The sequence below is a fragment of the Panthera tigris genome, chromosome D3, assembly GCF_018350195.1.
Source record: "Panthera tigris isolate Pti1 chromosome D3, P.tigris_Pti1_mat1.1, whole genome shotgun sequence".
Lineage (NCBI taxonomy): Eukaryota > Metazoa > Chordata > Mammalia > Carnivora > Felidae > Panthera > Panthera tigris.
In genome coordinates, this window is record NC_056671.1 from 63,356,021 (window position 1) to 63,372,448 (window position 16,428).

Consider the following 16,428-nt stretch of genomic DNA (forward strand, 5'->3'; position numbering starts at 1 on the left):
CTGCATGTGTTTGCCAGGCTCAACTCCAAGCCCATTTGAGAGAATACATTTAAAGTGAGACCAGGGAGCACGGTCATGTTCAGCTAACCCTATGCAGTTTCAGAACAGCAAAGCTTTGGGTTTAGCCTAGGTGGCACTTAGCTTACTACATCGTACATGAAAGGGCAAAGTGATCTGAAATTATATGATTATGGAACATAATTTAGGTAAAAAGGAAAAAAAGGACACCAAAGTCAGTCACACATTCTCTAATTCAACAAGTATTCTGAGCATTCTCTGTAAACCATGCATTGTGCTAGGTGCTATGTGAGATACGGTGAACACAGCAGACATGGTCCCTACCGTCATTAAGCCTGCATCCCACATGGAGAAGCAGACAAAAAAATAACACAGTTTTTGATGTGGAATTTGATAAATGTTATTAAGGAGAAAAGCCATATGTTGATGTTGAGAATAAATCTGTATGTTACACGTGCACATGGCTGTGTGTGGTTTATGTGTTGAGCAGTTAATTCAGGTACAGTGGTAAAAGAAGACTTGTCTCAGGAGGTGATACACAAACTGACACCTTCAAGGTGAAAAGGAACCTGTTAGGTGAAGAGCAAAGGGAAGGTGTTCATGGTCAACAATGGCATATTGGCAAAAGCCAAAAGGCAAGGAAGAGCTTGCTTATAATATTTAAGGAACTGAGGAAATACTGGTGTGGCTGGAGCATAGCAAACAAGAGGGTATTACAGGATGAGTGGAAAGATCAGGGGCCAGTGTGTAGGCAGAATTCAATTTCTGATCTGATTCCGTACTAATTTCCTTTCTATTTTAACATGTTTGGCTTTCCAGAGTCACTCAATAATGTAATTCTTCAATTTCAGTTTATAAGCCTTGATTTCCTTCAAGAATTCTACTCTGGCACTTATTCTACCTGGTAATAATACACCTCGTTCTCCAAACCTCATGTTATCCCTTCAGTGCTGCTCTGTAGACCATAGCTTTGTGGTTGGCTCACTAGAATAATTGGATACATTAATCTATGCTAATGTATAAATGACTCCTAATGATTCTGGGCATTACCTCTCCCCTGAGCATTTACATTTTAACACAGGTTTTCTAGTGACACAAAGAAGTGACTCTATTAGTGCACATTTTAGACATTGAACAGGCCATTTCAGTGTGATTCAAACACACTATTTCTTTAAAATCCTTAGCTTAAGAACTTTGTATTTCACCAGAGATACTGAAAAATGTATACTTAATGTGGTATATCTCTCCTACACTGGTATAATCACACTGATATATTTCATGCTCACACATTGCAGTGCAATCACAATCATTAGACATGATGCTATCCACAGATGACCTGTGTATATTTTTGATGTACTTTGCCACCTATGCAGAGCCCCTGTTTTTTCAAACTTCCCAAATCATTCAGGGAGACTTAAATCTCTATATGACATTTTATTCTTTTCTTGTAGAGTGTGTTACAGTCCTTACCGATTGTTCAGAAAGAATATAAATCTTTCAGATGAGTGTGTTATGCAGTATTCATAGCCAGTAAGTGAAACTGGAGGTCTAAAACACTAAAAGAGGAAAAGCATTCACAGCTGAGTCAATGACAAAAGTATGTGTTCCTTGAAGATAGGATATGTAAGAACAGCTGGAAACCTGTTGGTCATATAAATTTCTGGGCACTATGAAAATTGAATAACTATATGGACAGGTAGACTAATATAGTGATAACTGATTCCTGGCTTGTTAAAGCTATTTTCCTTCTGCAGGAAAAGCAGCACAAAGAAACAATTGGATAGGTCTTTAAGGCCAGTTTCCTGTAACCAGATTATGTGCTGTACATTTTTTAATGACCTCAAGTCATCCTAATGCGACGTGGAAAAAAGGACAGTTGGACTCCAAATAAAGAGATATGATCAACTCTTACAGATAATGAAATAAAGCCAGGCAGGGAGGGGCGCCAGGATGGCTCAGTAAGTTAAGCGTCTGACTTCGGCTCAGGTCATGATCTCGCAGTTTGTGAGTTCAAGCCCTGTGTTGGGCTCTGTGCTGACAGCTCAGAGCCTGGAGACTGCTTCAGATTCTGTGTCTCCCTCTCTCTCTGCCCCTCCCCTGCTCATGCTCTGTCTCTCTCTGTCTCAAAAATAGACAAAATATTAAAAAAAAATCAGGCAGGGGAGCTCAGTGAAGAATGTTCCACTGTGCACTCCTACTATTTTGTGCACCATTCATTCCTGTGCCTTGTACAATGCCTGAATCATGGTAGCTACCCAAGAAATATTTGTTAATAAATTAATATTGAATGGAGAAGAAGAAGCAGAAGAAAAGAAAGTAAAAAGAGAAAGGAGAAGAAATAATAATTGACATTAGCATAGTCCTTTTAATTTTTAAAGAAATTTTCTTTTGGCAACCATTTTAGGTCAAGAAATAGCTATCAACATACATAGGAAATTTGTACTAAAGACCCTAACACACCTCTGATTAATTATTAGTCTAATTGTTCCCTAGTACTCTAAAGTTAACTGTAGCAAAGTGTAAAATTAATACTTTTCTAGAAATGTATTTGTTCGTCCATTTTTCATTCAGTAAATACTTATTGAGGATCTACTATATGTCTGGCACTCTACCAAGGCCTTGGCAAACACTAGTGAATAGTATATCGCAGTTCCTAACCTTATTGCTCTTTAATTAAACAGATAACTAATTTTAAAAGTTATTTAAGGGGCGCCTGGGTGGCTCAGTTGGTTAAACGTCCGACTTTGGCTCAGGTCATGATCTCATGGTTGGTGGGTTTGAGCCCTGCATCAGGCTCTGTGCTGAAAGCTCAGAGCCCAGAACCTGCTTCAGATTCTGTGTCTCCCTCTCACTCTGCCCCACCCCAACTCATGCTCTGTTTCTCTCTGTCTCAAAAATAAATAAACATAAAATTTTTTAAGTTGTTTAATTAAAGGGGCACCTGGGTGGCTCAGTTGGTTAAGTATCTGACTCTTGATTTCAGCTCAAATCAGGTTCTCACAGTTCATGAAATCAAGCCCCACAATGGGCTCTATGCTGAGAGCACACAGCCTGCTTGGGATTCTCTCTCTCCCTCTCTCTCTGCCGTTCCTGCTCTTTTTCTCTGAAAATAAATAAATAAACATTAAAATTTTTAAATTTTATTTAATTATATATTGATAAATGATATTAACATAATATTCAAGGTTCTGAATGAATGTATGAAAGTAGGACATATTTTATTTTGGGTAATCAAAGGGGGCTCTCTTGAGGATGCAAGAGTTAAGCTGAAACTTGACCAATGTATGAGTTGCCCAGGCAAAGATGGAAAGTGGAGAGGTAAAGAGCATTCAGGGTTAAAATATATGCATAAATGTTCTAAGGCAAAAAGGGGCTTGGAAGTTGACTAATCTAAAAAGTGGTAGATGTTTTTGAAGCCCAAAAGGGGGTAGAGTGTGACAAGTGTGTAAGCAACAGTAGCAAACTGTGAAAAAGGTGAAAAGGAACCTGTTAGGTGAAGAGCAAAGGGAAGGTGTTCATGGTCGACAATGGCATATTGGCAAAAGCCAAAAGGCAAGGAAGAGCTTGCTTATAATATTTAAGGAACTGAGGAAATACTGGTGTGGCTGGAGCATCTTTATGCTTAAATTTTTATTTTTCATCCTAATCACGATTGACAATATTAGGGATTGTTAAGAAGAGCAAATTTATGTTTTAAAGATATTTGTGGATTCTGTGTAAAAAGCAACTGGATGAGTTAGTCTAAATTGGAAATGGAAGTAGCTTAGAATAAGAAGGCAGCAGAGGTTTGGAAAGATGGGGATAGGTTCCAGATAGTTTCAGGAGGTAGCAACAACAGACTTTGGTGAGTGATTAATATAGGACAAGTTGAGACAGGTATCAAGGATTCCTGTTGGGCTTTGGCGTGAGATCCGGGTGGATAAAGGGGCTTACCATGATGAATAATCCTGAAGGAAGTCTACTAAGCATCATCAGTTATTAGTTAAAGTTGGGGCATGTTTAGTTTTATCTGCCTTGGAGCTATCTAAATGTACAAAGTTAAGTGGTCTGTCAATAATATTTATTTTCATCTCAGGTAAGAGTACAAGACTTCAGATATTTAAACCTTTAGTCAATCCTATAAGACCTTTGAAGACCTGATCCCTGACAAATCTTTACCTCCCTCCTGCCACTCTGCACATTATGTTATTTATTTCATCTTCAGGACTTCTGGTTCCAGAAATGCCCCATCTCAGTCACATGCTGTATTTTTTTGTTTTGGTGGCAGTATTGTTTGTTCTTCTGGGAATGTCTATTCTTCCTTCCTCTTCACTTGCCTAATTCCTATGCACCCTTCAAAACTCAGCACAGAAAACATTTGCTCTACACGTATTCTGTACCCCTTCTAGTTGGGTGAGATGTTCCTATATTGCCCTTCTTCTGCACCTTGTGTTTTTCTCTTTCATAAACTCATTGATGATCTTGTTTGCTGATTTATCTTCTCCACCTAATTGGGAGTGTTTTGAAAGCACAGATTGTGTTTTTGTCTCTATGTATAGAGTGTGTAACATCATACCTGACACCTAATATGTACTAAATAGATATATGAGTTTTACATATATTTACAGGGGCACCTGGGTGGCTCCTGTAAACAGGCTTGCAGAGAAAGGAGGCTAAAACAATAGTCTTTGAGGACAGGGAGAGATAATTATGAATATGACTTGATCAAAGTTATGACATTCCATAATGAAGAGTGAACACAAATCCTTCATGGTTCAGAGTTTTCCATCCAATATTAAATGTTATATTGAGAGCAATCTTTTTGATACTACATCTTTTTCCATCTGCATATTTGCCAAGCAAAGTTACCTATTTTTCTATGCTTACGTTTGCCTTCATTTGATTATGAATAAAAGCATGAACAGAAACAATTCTCAACATATAAAGACATTAATAAACAGTAATTTGGACTAAATATACAGTCCACAAATGAGAACCTGATATTTACATTGTTGGATTGGAGGAAAGTAACACCATATCATATTTCAGAAAAAAACAACAACTTGATATCTAATGGATAATAAATTAAAATTACATGCAATAAAATTTTTAATTTTGAGCAAGTTACAATAAAATTTAAAGGACATAGCAAAACAAACTGTTCTAGGTCATTCTCTCAAATATCTCAAGCCTTTGAGAAATCCAGACTGCTCTGAGAAGTCTCCTCAAAGGGTTTGAATTCTAGAATGTATAGCAGGAATGTCTTGGTTTTTAAAACACATCAGAAACTGTGATCCTAATCACAGTGAATACAACTTTAAAAGGGGGTCACTGAACTTTCTCTCCATTCTTTCAAAATCCTTCAGCACTTTGCTTCTTTCTTATAGTAATAACTGACTTCATAGATGGCTTAAATATCTGTGTATTTGTCTTAATTTCTATTGTTGAGTTGAAAAGTCCTTGAGGGCTTGAACTGTGCTATATTAAACTTTTATTTCTAGAGGACCAGCAGATTGCTTGGCAAAGAGTAGGCATTTAAATTTTTTGCTAATTTAATTGTAAGCAATGGTTATCTCTAATGACTTATTGCTAATTAAAAATAGCATGTGTATTTATTACAAAGGGTTGAACATCAAGGCTTTGGTCAAAATATTTCTTCTTATTATTCCATAATTACTTTACTATGGGAAATCAAACTGTACTTAATGCCTAATGCTTAGAGATACTCATTTTAAAGATTAAATTAAAGCTTCAATTTATCCACATTTGGCACCTAATTAAATTAAATTAAATTAAGAAACTTAATTTAATTTTTGAGAGGTCTTCTTATGAAAGAATAGAATCAATACCTTTCAATATCCCTTTCATAGTATCTTCAGTGGATTTGCAGATGCTAGACCCACTGGTTACTGACATTGAAAATGTTCAGTTAATAAGGAAAGCAATTACTCCTTCGGCTAGATCATTGGTACAAGATAATATCCTTCATTCTTGTCAGTAATAAAGGAAACCTAAACTTTCAGAATTGATGTAGATTTGAGAGAAAAATAATTTTAAGATAAATATAAGGGAGAGAATAAAATTATGCAAATCCTTCAAACATTTCAGAGAAAAATTCTCCAAAAACCTCAGTCAGTAGGATGACAAACAGATCTGCACAGAATGGAAAAGGTATTCATTTCCTACATAAATTGTGAAATAAGTATCCTTGATAGGCATATTCTTCTCTAATTTGTATGATTTTCAAAATGCACTAATACAAATTTCCTCTTGAGGGGTTATTAAGTCAGCCAGCCTGAGTTATAGTTATGTAGCTTGAGCAGATGAAAGGTGAATTATTGGCACCTTTACCTTCTTCAAACAGGATACCAATGGAAAATTATTAACCAATATTTTCATTAGAGAAGACAGGAAATGAAATGATAGGAAAATTGAATTGATAGTAATAAAATGCTCTGTGTCTCCACTTTCAAAATTCTTCCTCTAAAGCTATTTTATTTATAGCCAGATAAAGGTATGATTTTAGATGTCTGTTAATACATAATGTCCAGTTATCTTAATTTCAAATGATGGATGTACTTCATAGAAATCTAAAGAAATCATCATCATCTTCTCATTTCTTCCCCTTGAAGGACCATTTATAATTTATTCACACATATTGCCCTAATCAAGCCATTAGATGAAAGGCTGGTGAGCAAAGGTAGCTTTTGCAAATACCAATGCATATAAAGCTTAAACAATAATGAAAAGTAATGAACAACAGAGTGAATTTGTGATTTAATAAATGATATACTGTACTGTTGGATTTTCCAACAAGATAAAAGATTCAGAGCTTTTGCCTAGAGATTTCTCCTCTTCTGTAATTCATAGTGTGTTAGGCAAAGTCACCAGCATTCCAGAATCAAGATGTTTGGAAAATGGATTTAGAGGATTGCTTCTAAAACTTTACAAAGTGATTACTGTCTCTTCAGAAACAAAACTCAACTCCTTGAGGAAGTATTTTCTGATTAATGATGTATAAATTTCCTGCACTGAAATCTTACTAATCAGTTCAACTGATGAAGTCTTGCTGAATTGTAGAACATTTAAAAACAAGTACATTTTATTCATTTCAGTAGTAGTATTTAGGCAAATGTCCTATATCCTATCACATATAGGATAACATTTTTAAAAAAAAATTGTTTTAACGTTTATTTATTTTTGAGACAGAGAGAGACAGAGCATGAACAGGGGAGGGGCAGAGAGAGAGGGAGACACAGAATCTGAAACAGGCTCCAGGCTCTGAGCTGTCAGCACAGAGCCCGACACGGGGCTCGAACTCACGGACTGTGAGATCATGACCTGAGCTGAAGTCGGACGCTTAACCGACCAAGCCACCCAGGCGCCCCAGGATAACATTTTTTTAAACACAGTAGGACCTTGAATTGAAATTGCCTGATGAGCAAAATAGGAATTAGAGGATCATACCCATTGGAAGTGAGGATAGGTGATAATCAGACAAAGGGAAGAAAGAGGATAAGTGATGAGATGTGTAGTCCAGGCAACCTGGCAACCATGAGGGGTCCAGAACTATGTGTTTTCCTCTCCCATGAATTAACACTTTGATGTGTTTTCAGTGCTAGTGTATTAGTGCCATTAGCACTATGGCAGACTCTGGGAATTTTCAACTGATCCTTTAGAGTAAGCTCTTTGCAGGAGTAAAGCAGTTTTAAAGACATCTTTTCTGCTCTGGTTGAGGGAGAAAACTTGTTCCCAACTACAATCTTCTTACACTTAGTATGATAAAAAAAAATGAAAAATGGACAGGAAAAAATGAAACATGGCTGGATTTTTGGCTCTAACAATATTTTGATTCTTTGGGTCTCAGTTTCCCCACCTACAAGATGAGAATGGTGAATAAAATTATATCTATACCTAAAGTATTTTCCAAATGAACAATTAACATGGTTAAGTAATTGTGCAATACAAGATCTAGACACTGATAAAGTAGGCAAATGACCACATAAGCATACAGTAACATCACTTATCTTATCCAAAGCAGAGCTTTTCAAATGCAGGTAGATATCTGTTAGTGGATTCTGAAATCAACTTAATGTACTCCAGCCATCATTTATCAGGATAAAGACAGAGAACAAACTGAGGGTTGCTTGAAGGGAGGCAGGTGGGGGGAAGGACTACATGAGTGATGGGCATTAAGAAGGGCATTTGTTTGAATGAGTGCTGTATGTAAGTGCGTATTGTATGTAAGTGATGAATCACTGAGTTCCACTCCAGAAACCAATACTACACTGTATGTTAACTAACCTGAATTTAAATAAATTAATTAAAAAGAAAAAAAACAGAATAGAATGGAAAATACAAGAGTACATATCAAGAAGTAAGGACAAATATCGTTTCTCAAACTCTGTATTGTGGGACCTTAAGTATTCTGTATTTATGTGTATGTGTACTGGGTCAAAGTGTAAAACATATTTCTTATTGTCTATAGACATCAACAATATTTGTCAGGCACTTATATAGTGTCTCTCTATTTGGGGTAAAGGAGAAAAGAGGCTTATACTCACCAATAGTGGGGTCATGATAATCAGGAAACTGATGACTAATAAACTGCATTGTCATTGCTGAAAAAAAATAAATGCAATTTAATAAAAACTCACCAGCTCATCAATAAATTATTCACCAATGTAGTTCATCAGTCTTTTTTTATTTAATAAAATTTTATTTTCCAAAAATATCAGTCTTTTAATAAGATCTAGTCAGTGACTTATTTCTCTGAGTGACCGAGTGAGTGACTAGTTTAATTATGCAACATGAACCACCAAATGATAGGGAAAGTTCTAGAGGAGAAAAAATGTGTCTAAAGGGAAAATAATGCCAGAAACTTCTCTCTGGAATAAATATGTCTAAATTGTAAGTGTATTTTAATGAAAAATTGCCTTGTGGTAAAAACAAGAAGGATATTGACATAATGAGAATATAAAGTAGCTGTAAGGGCCTTTTTGGCTTGCTGTGGTGTAACAGTTGGTATTAGTTGGGAAGCTCTTTTGATTGCAGGTCTGGTGTGTGCTCTGGGACTTATCTTCCTCATTGTTAAAATAAGGAGGAGATAATCTCTGAAGTCTCTATTAGTTATAAAAGTACATGATTGTATGAATTTTTATCCTTAGCCAGCTTTTTAATTAAAATTATTTGTCACTTTTATTTTGCCTAATCCATGCTATTTAGGTCCTTTTATTAATTTTCATTACTTTCTGGGGTATTTCCTCCAAATTCTCCACATTCTTTTCAAATCAATAATTTTATAAAATATTTATAATGTTTCTATTATAGCTTCTTCATGTAAATTTTCATTATTAGTAGACAAATACAATGCTGAAGTAAAGCAACAAACTTGGAAAAAGAATTAGTATATAGTTATCTTCCTTTTCTCTTCTGTGTTCTCTCTTAGTCTGTGTTTGTGTGTGAGTGTGTGTGTGTGTGTGTGTGCATGTGTGTGTGTGTGTGTGTGTTTGCGCGTGTGACAAAGACTCTCTCCTTGATCAAACTTTAGTTAGCCTCCCCTGAGTCTTCCTCTCAAGGAAACCCTGACCTAGGTTCCTGTCCCTGCTAGACCAGCATAGCTCAGTGATAGCAAGAAAGCTGCTAAATCATGTTGGTGAGAATGTCCCACCCTTGATACCGAATCCCCCTGGCCTGCCTTCAGCAAGAATCCTTTTAGGTCTATTTGGCAAAAATTCCCCTATTTCTGATATCTCCTGTTAATAATTTTCCACCAGTGCTTGTCCCCACTCCTTGCCTATAAATTCTCATTTTCCCTTGTATTTACAATTGAGTCCAGTTTTTTAATGAGTTCTCTTTTCCCCTTCTGCAATAGTTCCTGAATAAAATCTATTTTTACCATTTTACTGTCCAGCTCTGGTTTCCTTTAACAATGTGTTCATGCTTCAGCAAATGTTTGGAACAGGAAAGACAGTTAAATTCAACAAACTTGTATAAGACATTAGTCTAAACTCAGTTTGAAATGCAAAGAAACAGAACCTGACCCAGTGAAAAAGAATTTCTGTTTACACTTTAATAGTGTTTACTTCCTGTCTTCGAATTGACAAAGGAAGTCTCCATATGAAAATATTACTCAATTTGACAGTTTAGGGCAAATTTTTGAAATGCAAATGAACATTTCTTACAGATAGCTTTAGGACTTAGGATATTTCAAGTAAACAAACTGAAAGCAACATGTTTATTAAGTAGATATCAGGGGGAATTTGGAAAACATTTTCATGACTTTTAAAAAGAGCAGTCTCCTCTATCTATTACCACCTGTTGGTTTATTCCCAGCTAGAGCACAAAGGTCAGAGGCCTGGCCTCCCAGTGAACACTTGGCTTGGCTAGTCAATCAACTAAATTTCAAAGATAGTTCAGACTTGTTAAAGTTAGAACTAAAATGAGGAGATTCTCACTCCACTCTACTCAAAGCAGAGATATACAACTCTATACAATGTGACAAGAGCATCATCCATCTTATGATAATTATTTAGACTAAAATCTTGAAAAATGTCTTTGGATATATTCCCTTTCATATCCTCCATCTAGTCTCCATGAATTTTTATTTTATTTCCAAAATATCTGTCCAGTATGTCTTCTTTCTGATATTACTCTAGTTCAAAATCTTATATCTTAAATCCCTATTGCCATAGACTTAAAATTGACTCTCGTAGCTATTTTATTTATCTTCCATTAAACCTTCCACAAAGACACCGGAGTCATTTTTTAAAAAAAAATCCTGCTACTCATATGTCAGCTATTGCTAAGATAAAAACCATGCTAGCATATGTGGTCCTTCATGTGCCCATCATACCTCTTCAGGCTTGACTTCCAGTACTGCCCAAACAGCTTCTCCATGTTCTCAGACTTATGGAAGAAAGGATTTTCCACCTATGAGGATGCCTTTGTCCTATGGCATAGCATGGCCTTCACCTTCTCCCTCATTTTTATATCATACTAACAAAGATTCTACTTGACTAAACCTTCATCAGGCTCCTCTGAACCCTCCTCTAAACCAGGCTGTAACCTTCAGGCTTCCATGCTCATCTCTGTTTTGCCAAGTTTTAGCAAGAATCCTACTAAGTCATTTTAGAGGGAATTCTCCACACTTGATATCTGGTCACCCTTGGTAACTGATCAAATTCCTCATCCTCCATGATTACTTTGGCCTACCTTCAGCAAGAATCCTATTAAGTTTATTTAACCAGAATCCTCCTTACCCTCTTAGTGATTTTCTATCCACTGACCCCCCAACTCACTCCTTGGCTATACATTCCCACTTGTCCTTCCTGTATTCAGAATTGAGCCCAGTTCTGTACTGAGGGAAGCCTTTTTCCCCTATTGTAATAGTTCCTGAATGAAATCCATCTTTACCACTTTACTGTCCAGCTCTGCTTTTCTTTGACAATGTTAATATCTCCACTCAAATGTCATAGCACTCAATCAACACATTTAAACTCTTCATTGACCAGGTACCAATACATGATAGCCATGGAAGTTCCTAAGAAGCATTAGAAAGCACTGTGTATACTTAGGGGCTAAGTTAATTTCTATACACCTAGGAAAGAATTTTGAAGGTGAAGTTTGGAACAACTGATAGATATATTAGATACTAGACTTGAGATTCACAAAGCCAGTGTCAGAAATAAATGAATCAGTCAAAGATTTACCTTTTACACTTATTTATAAGAATACCTAGCATATATTTAGATGATGGAGTTTGTGCTTTAATGGAAACCTGCTGCTTATTGTATAATTGAAAAAGCCCTTCAATTCTCAAATCCTCTGACCTACCACTGAGACAGAACCAAAGAAGAGAGAGCCAGCTGAGCTTTGTTCCAGAACTTCAAAAGATAATTTTAGAAAGATTGATTTTTAAAAGTTTCTTTTGTGTTTTACAAAGTGGATGCCTGATGGGATATCTAAGAGACATTTCCCTTTGTGGAGATAATATGTAAAACAAACAATTTTTGAAAAATCTCTCCTAAATACATGTCAGATTCAATGTTGAAATAAGTAATCTGCTAAACATCTATCAATTGTCCTGGGACCTAAATTTTATTTATTTTATGATACACAGGTTTACATCCTCAAAATCAGGGGATTCTATTTTCTTTTGCCATACAGTCATTCTGTCAGAAACTCAAAAATAGCCCCTCCTTTTTCTTTCGAGATTTATTGTATTGCCTTTATAATATCTTAATACATTGTTTTTCAAGTATCTAATGAAAATGAAGGTCTATGTCTTCTTCCCAAAGTATACATTCCTATAAACATATGTATACAATATTAAGAGATATGTGGGGACCATTAGGTCCTAAGTAAAAACACTTGTCCTAGCAAATACCCACATAGGTCAGAAATCAGTCTTTTGCTTAAAAAGAAGCCATCCATAAGAACTATGATTTAACTTTCCTCTATTTATTCCGTGGATATTTATCTGTTCAAGTTTTCTAACTCTACTGGGGACAGTTTTAGGAAACTGTATTATCCTAAGAACTTACCCATCTAGGTTTTCAGTCTTTTCAGAGAAATGTGCCTTGTGATGTTTTAAATTTTGATTGTATCATTAGCTATTTCCTTCTCATAATTTTTTGTTTGCTTAAATTAGTTACTAGTTTGTCTATTTTGTTGATTTTTTCAGAGACTTTTAATTTTTATTTCATAATGATTACTATTATTAATAATATTATCCACTGACTTTCTTTTATTTCCTTTACTGCTTTTTCTTTATTATTTTCCTGGTTGTACTTCTCTGGTTTACTTTTTTGTTAACTTAGTTCATTTATTTTTATCATTTTAATTTTTGTTGGTAATTTTTTTGTAGATATGAATTATCCATTATCTCAGTTTTCTATCTATCAATAGTTTGACATTATTTTTCAGAAATTTAAGATTTATGTTTGTATTTTTCCTTTCACCTAGGAGTCAATAAATAGAAAGCTCTTTTCAGTAAAAGCTGGAAGAGATTTTTTGCTTATTTTATTTTTAATTTTAATTTTATTGCCTTATGATCAGAGAGTGTTATTTCTAATAACTCTATGTAACTTGCTGATGTTTTTGGCATCTTAATATATAATTAATGTGTTTAGTAAAATAAAGTATATTGATAAGAAAGTAGTATTTGATATATGCATCAGTAAGGTTTACTTTATTATTTTTAACTGTTTTATAACCTTATATTTTGTCTACTGATCTGTCTCATGTTGATAACGGTGTATATTTCACACATTATACATAACTATTGTTTTATTTAGTGTATAAATATTGTGACTGTAATATTTTCATTGTGGTTTATGGCTTTTATTATTAAAAAGTATCTTTCCTCATCTCATTTGGTAATTTTTGTCTTTTTCATCTGATATCAAGATTGTAATCACTGCTTTATTTTTATTTTTATTTGCTTAGTCTTTCTTTGCCAATTATTTTCCTTTTATCATTTTAAATTATTGTATGTTAGGCAGGTCTATTGTATACTACATAGGGTTGGATATTGTTTAATAGCCAATTTGAAAATTGTTTTCTTTTAATAGGTAAGTTTATTTTATTCACACTTACCTATTCTTATTTTTCCTCCATGTCTTTTCATGGCTTGATAGCTCATTTCATTTCAGCACAAAGTACTATTCCATTGTCTGGATATACCACAGTTTACTTATTTACTCACCTCCTTGGTTGCTTCTAAATTTTGGCAATTATGAAAAAAAGCTATAAATATCTGTTTGTAGGTTTTTATGTGGCTATAAGTTCTCAGCTCCTTTGGGTAGATACCAAGGAGTATGATTGCTGGCTATGTTTATATCAGATATGTTTAGTTTTGTAAGAAACTGCTAAACTGTCTTCCAAAGTGCCTGTACCAGTTTGCATTCCCACCGAAAATGAATATAAGTTAATTTATTTGAAATTTAGCTCCCCATCTTTGCCAGCATTTGGTATTGTCAGTATTCTTGATTTCAACCATTCTATTAGGTATATAGTGGTGTTTCATTTCCATTCATATTTCTCTGGTGACATATCATGTGACACATCTTTTTATATGTTTATTTGCCATATATGTGTTTTCTTCAGCAAGTATCTGGCAAGGTCTTTGGCCATTTTTAAATCATGTTGTTTGTTTTCTTGTCGTTGAGCTTTATGAGTTCTTTGTATATTTTGGACAACAGTTTTTTATCAGCAGTGTCTTTTGGAAATAGTTTCTCCTAGTCTGTGACTTATCTTCTAATTCTCTTGATATTGTCTTTGGCAGAGCAGAAGTTTTTAATTTTAATAAAGTCCAGCTTATTATTTTTTTCATTGATTATGTAAAGATGTTGTAAAGACATTACCGTACCCAAGGTCCTCTACATTTTCTCTTATGTTATCTTCTAGAAGTTTATCTAGAAGTTATCTTCCAGGTTTGCATTTTACATTTAGACCTATGACTCATTCTGAGTTAATTTTTTTGACCTGTTATAAGGTCTATGTCAAGAATCTTTTCTCCCCCCCGCCATGGGATTGTCCAGTTTTTTCCCCCACACCATTTGTTAAAGACACTATCTTTCCTCCATTATATTGTCTTTACTCCTTTGTCAAAGATCAGTTGGCTATATTTATGGGGCTATGAGCCTGAGGTGTAGGTCAGGAAAGAAAGGAAATGGATTTTGAACACATAGGAGTCTCTGGCATACAGGGGAAAAGACTGTCAGAAAGAAATGTGAAAATGTCAAATGAAGAAAAATAAAATGTCACTTTCCCCTCCCCAAAAGAATAATCATTCCCTGAAAAACTAAGGTCTTATGTTACTGTTTTTCTTACTAATATCCATGAGGGATAGTTCAATATTTTTCTAAATAAAGCATCTTTTAATTTTTGCTGAACACTTCAAGGAATTATTACAAAAAACATACTTGTTTAAATTTTTGTAAGTTAAGTAATCTACATAGTGGAAGTCTACATAATTTGATAATGTAGATTTAAAAAAAATAATTCTCTAGCTGGGAGTATATCTGAAATGATGGGTAAAGTGTTACTTTGTTGTTTGTTGTTTTTTTGTTTTTTTCAGGTGAACTCTGTGACCATCATGAAAAATCTGGACAGGAAATAGTGGTGGGAGGTTTGTCATGCTCATACACATAAACACTTCTCCTTAAGTCAGTCTGACTATCACTGGCTTAGGAATACAAAGAAAGAACAGAGTACATACAGGTAGAGAAGACATTTAAAGATCAAAAAGTTGAGTCATCCACTGTAATCTTTAAAAAAGTAATTAGGGATAGAAATAAAGAATATTTGGTGGACTCATACTCTTTTTCATATCTAAAATTATTACAGTTAGTGGATGACCTTTATTAGCAAACAAGATACTTCCCCTCCCCCTCCATTGAAATGGACATTTACTTAATACTAAGTTACAGATCAGGAAGTACCTGATGGATTTTGTATCAAAGAACCTTTTCCATTACTAGTGGCCATCCATTAACATACGTTATGTAAATGTAGCACTTGCCTGAACTTTATAAAACATTCATTTAATACATATGATAAATAATAGGCAATTGCATCTTCGATGTTCATACAAAGTAGTGGTGAGAGATTAAATACAATCTTTTTTTTTAAAAAAAAAACAAACCCATTTTGATTGGACTCCTCTTTTGCATGCATATGTTCTTTATTTAAATTTCCATTTTATTATTCAGATATTACAATAATTTATTATTTCACTTTAAAGTTAAATTTAAATCAACGATTTCTTGTTTTGCATAATTCGGTATTAAGCCATCAAATTTACCTACACAAAAAATCTGACAATATTATATATCACCTTGCTTGGAATGTCAATGGTATTTGCCCCAAGGCAGAGACTATCAGTTATGAAAAAGAAACTTTATAGAAAGAAAGGAAAAATTTTCTACAATTTTTTTAATAGATTAAAATACTGCATAAAATTACACTACTTTATTATTACTCTCCTCAGCTCCCCACCCCCAAAGGAGTTTAATATTTATGGAAAGTACTGAGCTGAAACACTTTGGAGAATGATACAATCTAATTACACAGAGATAGAAGTTGACAAGTCATTGCTTTCCCTTTGGGACGTTAAGCCCTGTCAGTGAAGTAGGAAAGATGATGGGAATCTGGTCACTAAGATGTACTTCCACTTCTCTTTTGTTTTTTTGTGGTGTCTTAATAAAATTACTTAATCTCTCTATGTCATTTTTCTTAGCAAAATGAGGGGAAGAGAAAAGACAACTAAAAAATGCATCCGGATCAAGCATTTTGCAATCCCTCTTTGTTCATCCTGCCTTCCCCACCATCATCTGTTCTTCCTCCATTTAGGATCTCGTTCTGTTGTCTCTATTCTAGTTCTTTCTTTTATTTAGTCATTCTGTTCCAGCCATACTGACTTCTTGG

At 34.6% G+C, this 16,428-nt stretch overlaps 1 protein-coding gene across 2 annotated transcripts in view; it reads right to left on the reverse strand.

Annotated features, from left to right (window-relative positions):
- RIT2 (Ras like without CAAX 2) overlaps positions 1 to 16,428 on the reverse strand; it is a 378,415-nt gene that overhangs the window by 297,860 nt on the left and 64,127 nt on the right. For both annotated transcript variants that reach the window (XM_007081804.3, XM_015537413.2), the window contains exon 2: positions 8,562 to 8,618. In XM_007081804.3, the coding sequence (XP_007081866.1) occupies positions 8,562 to 8,618 (57 nt within the window). The remainder of the gene's footprint in view (positions 1 to 8,561; positions 8,619 to 16,428) is intronic.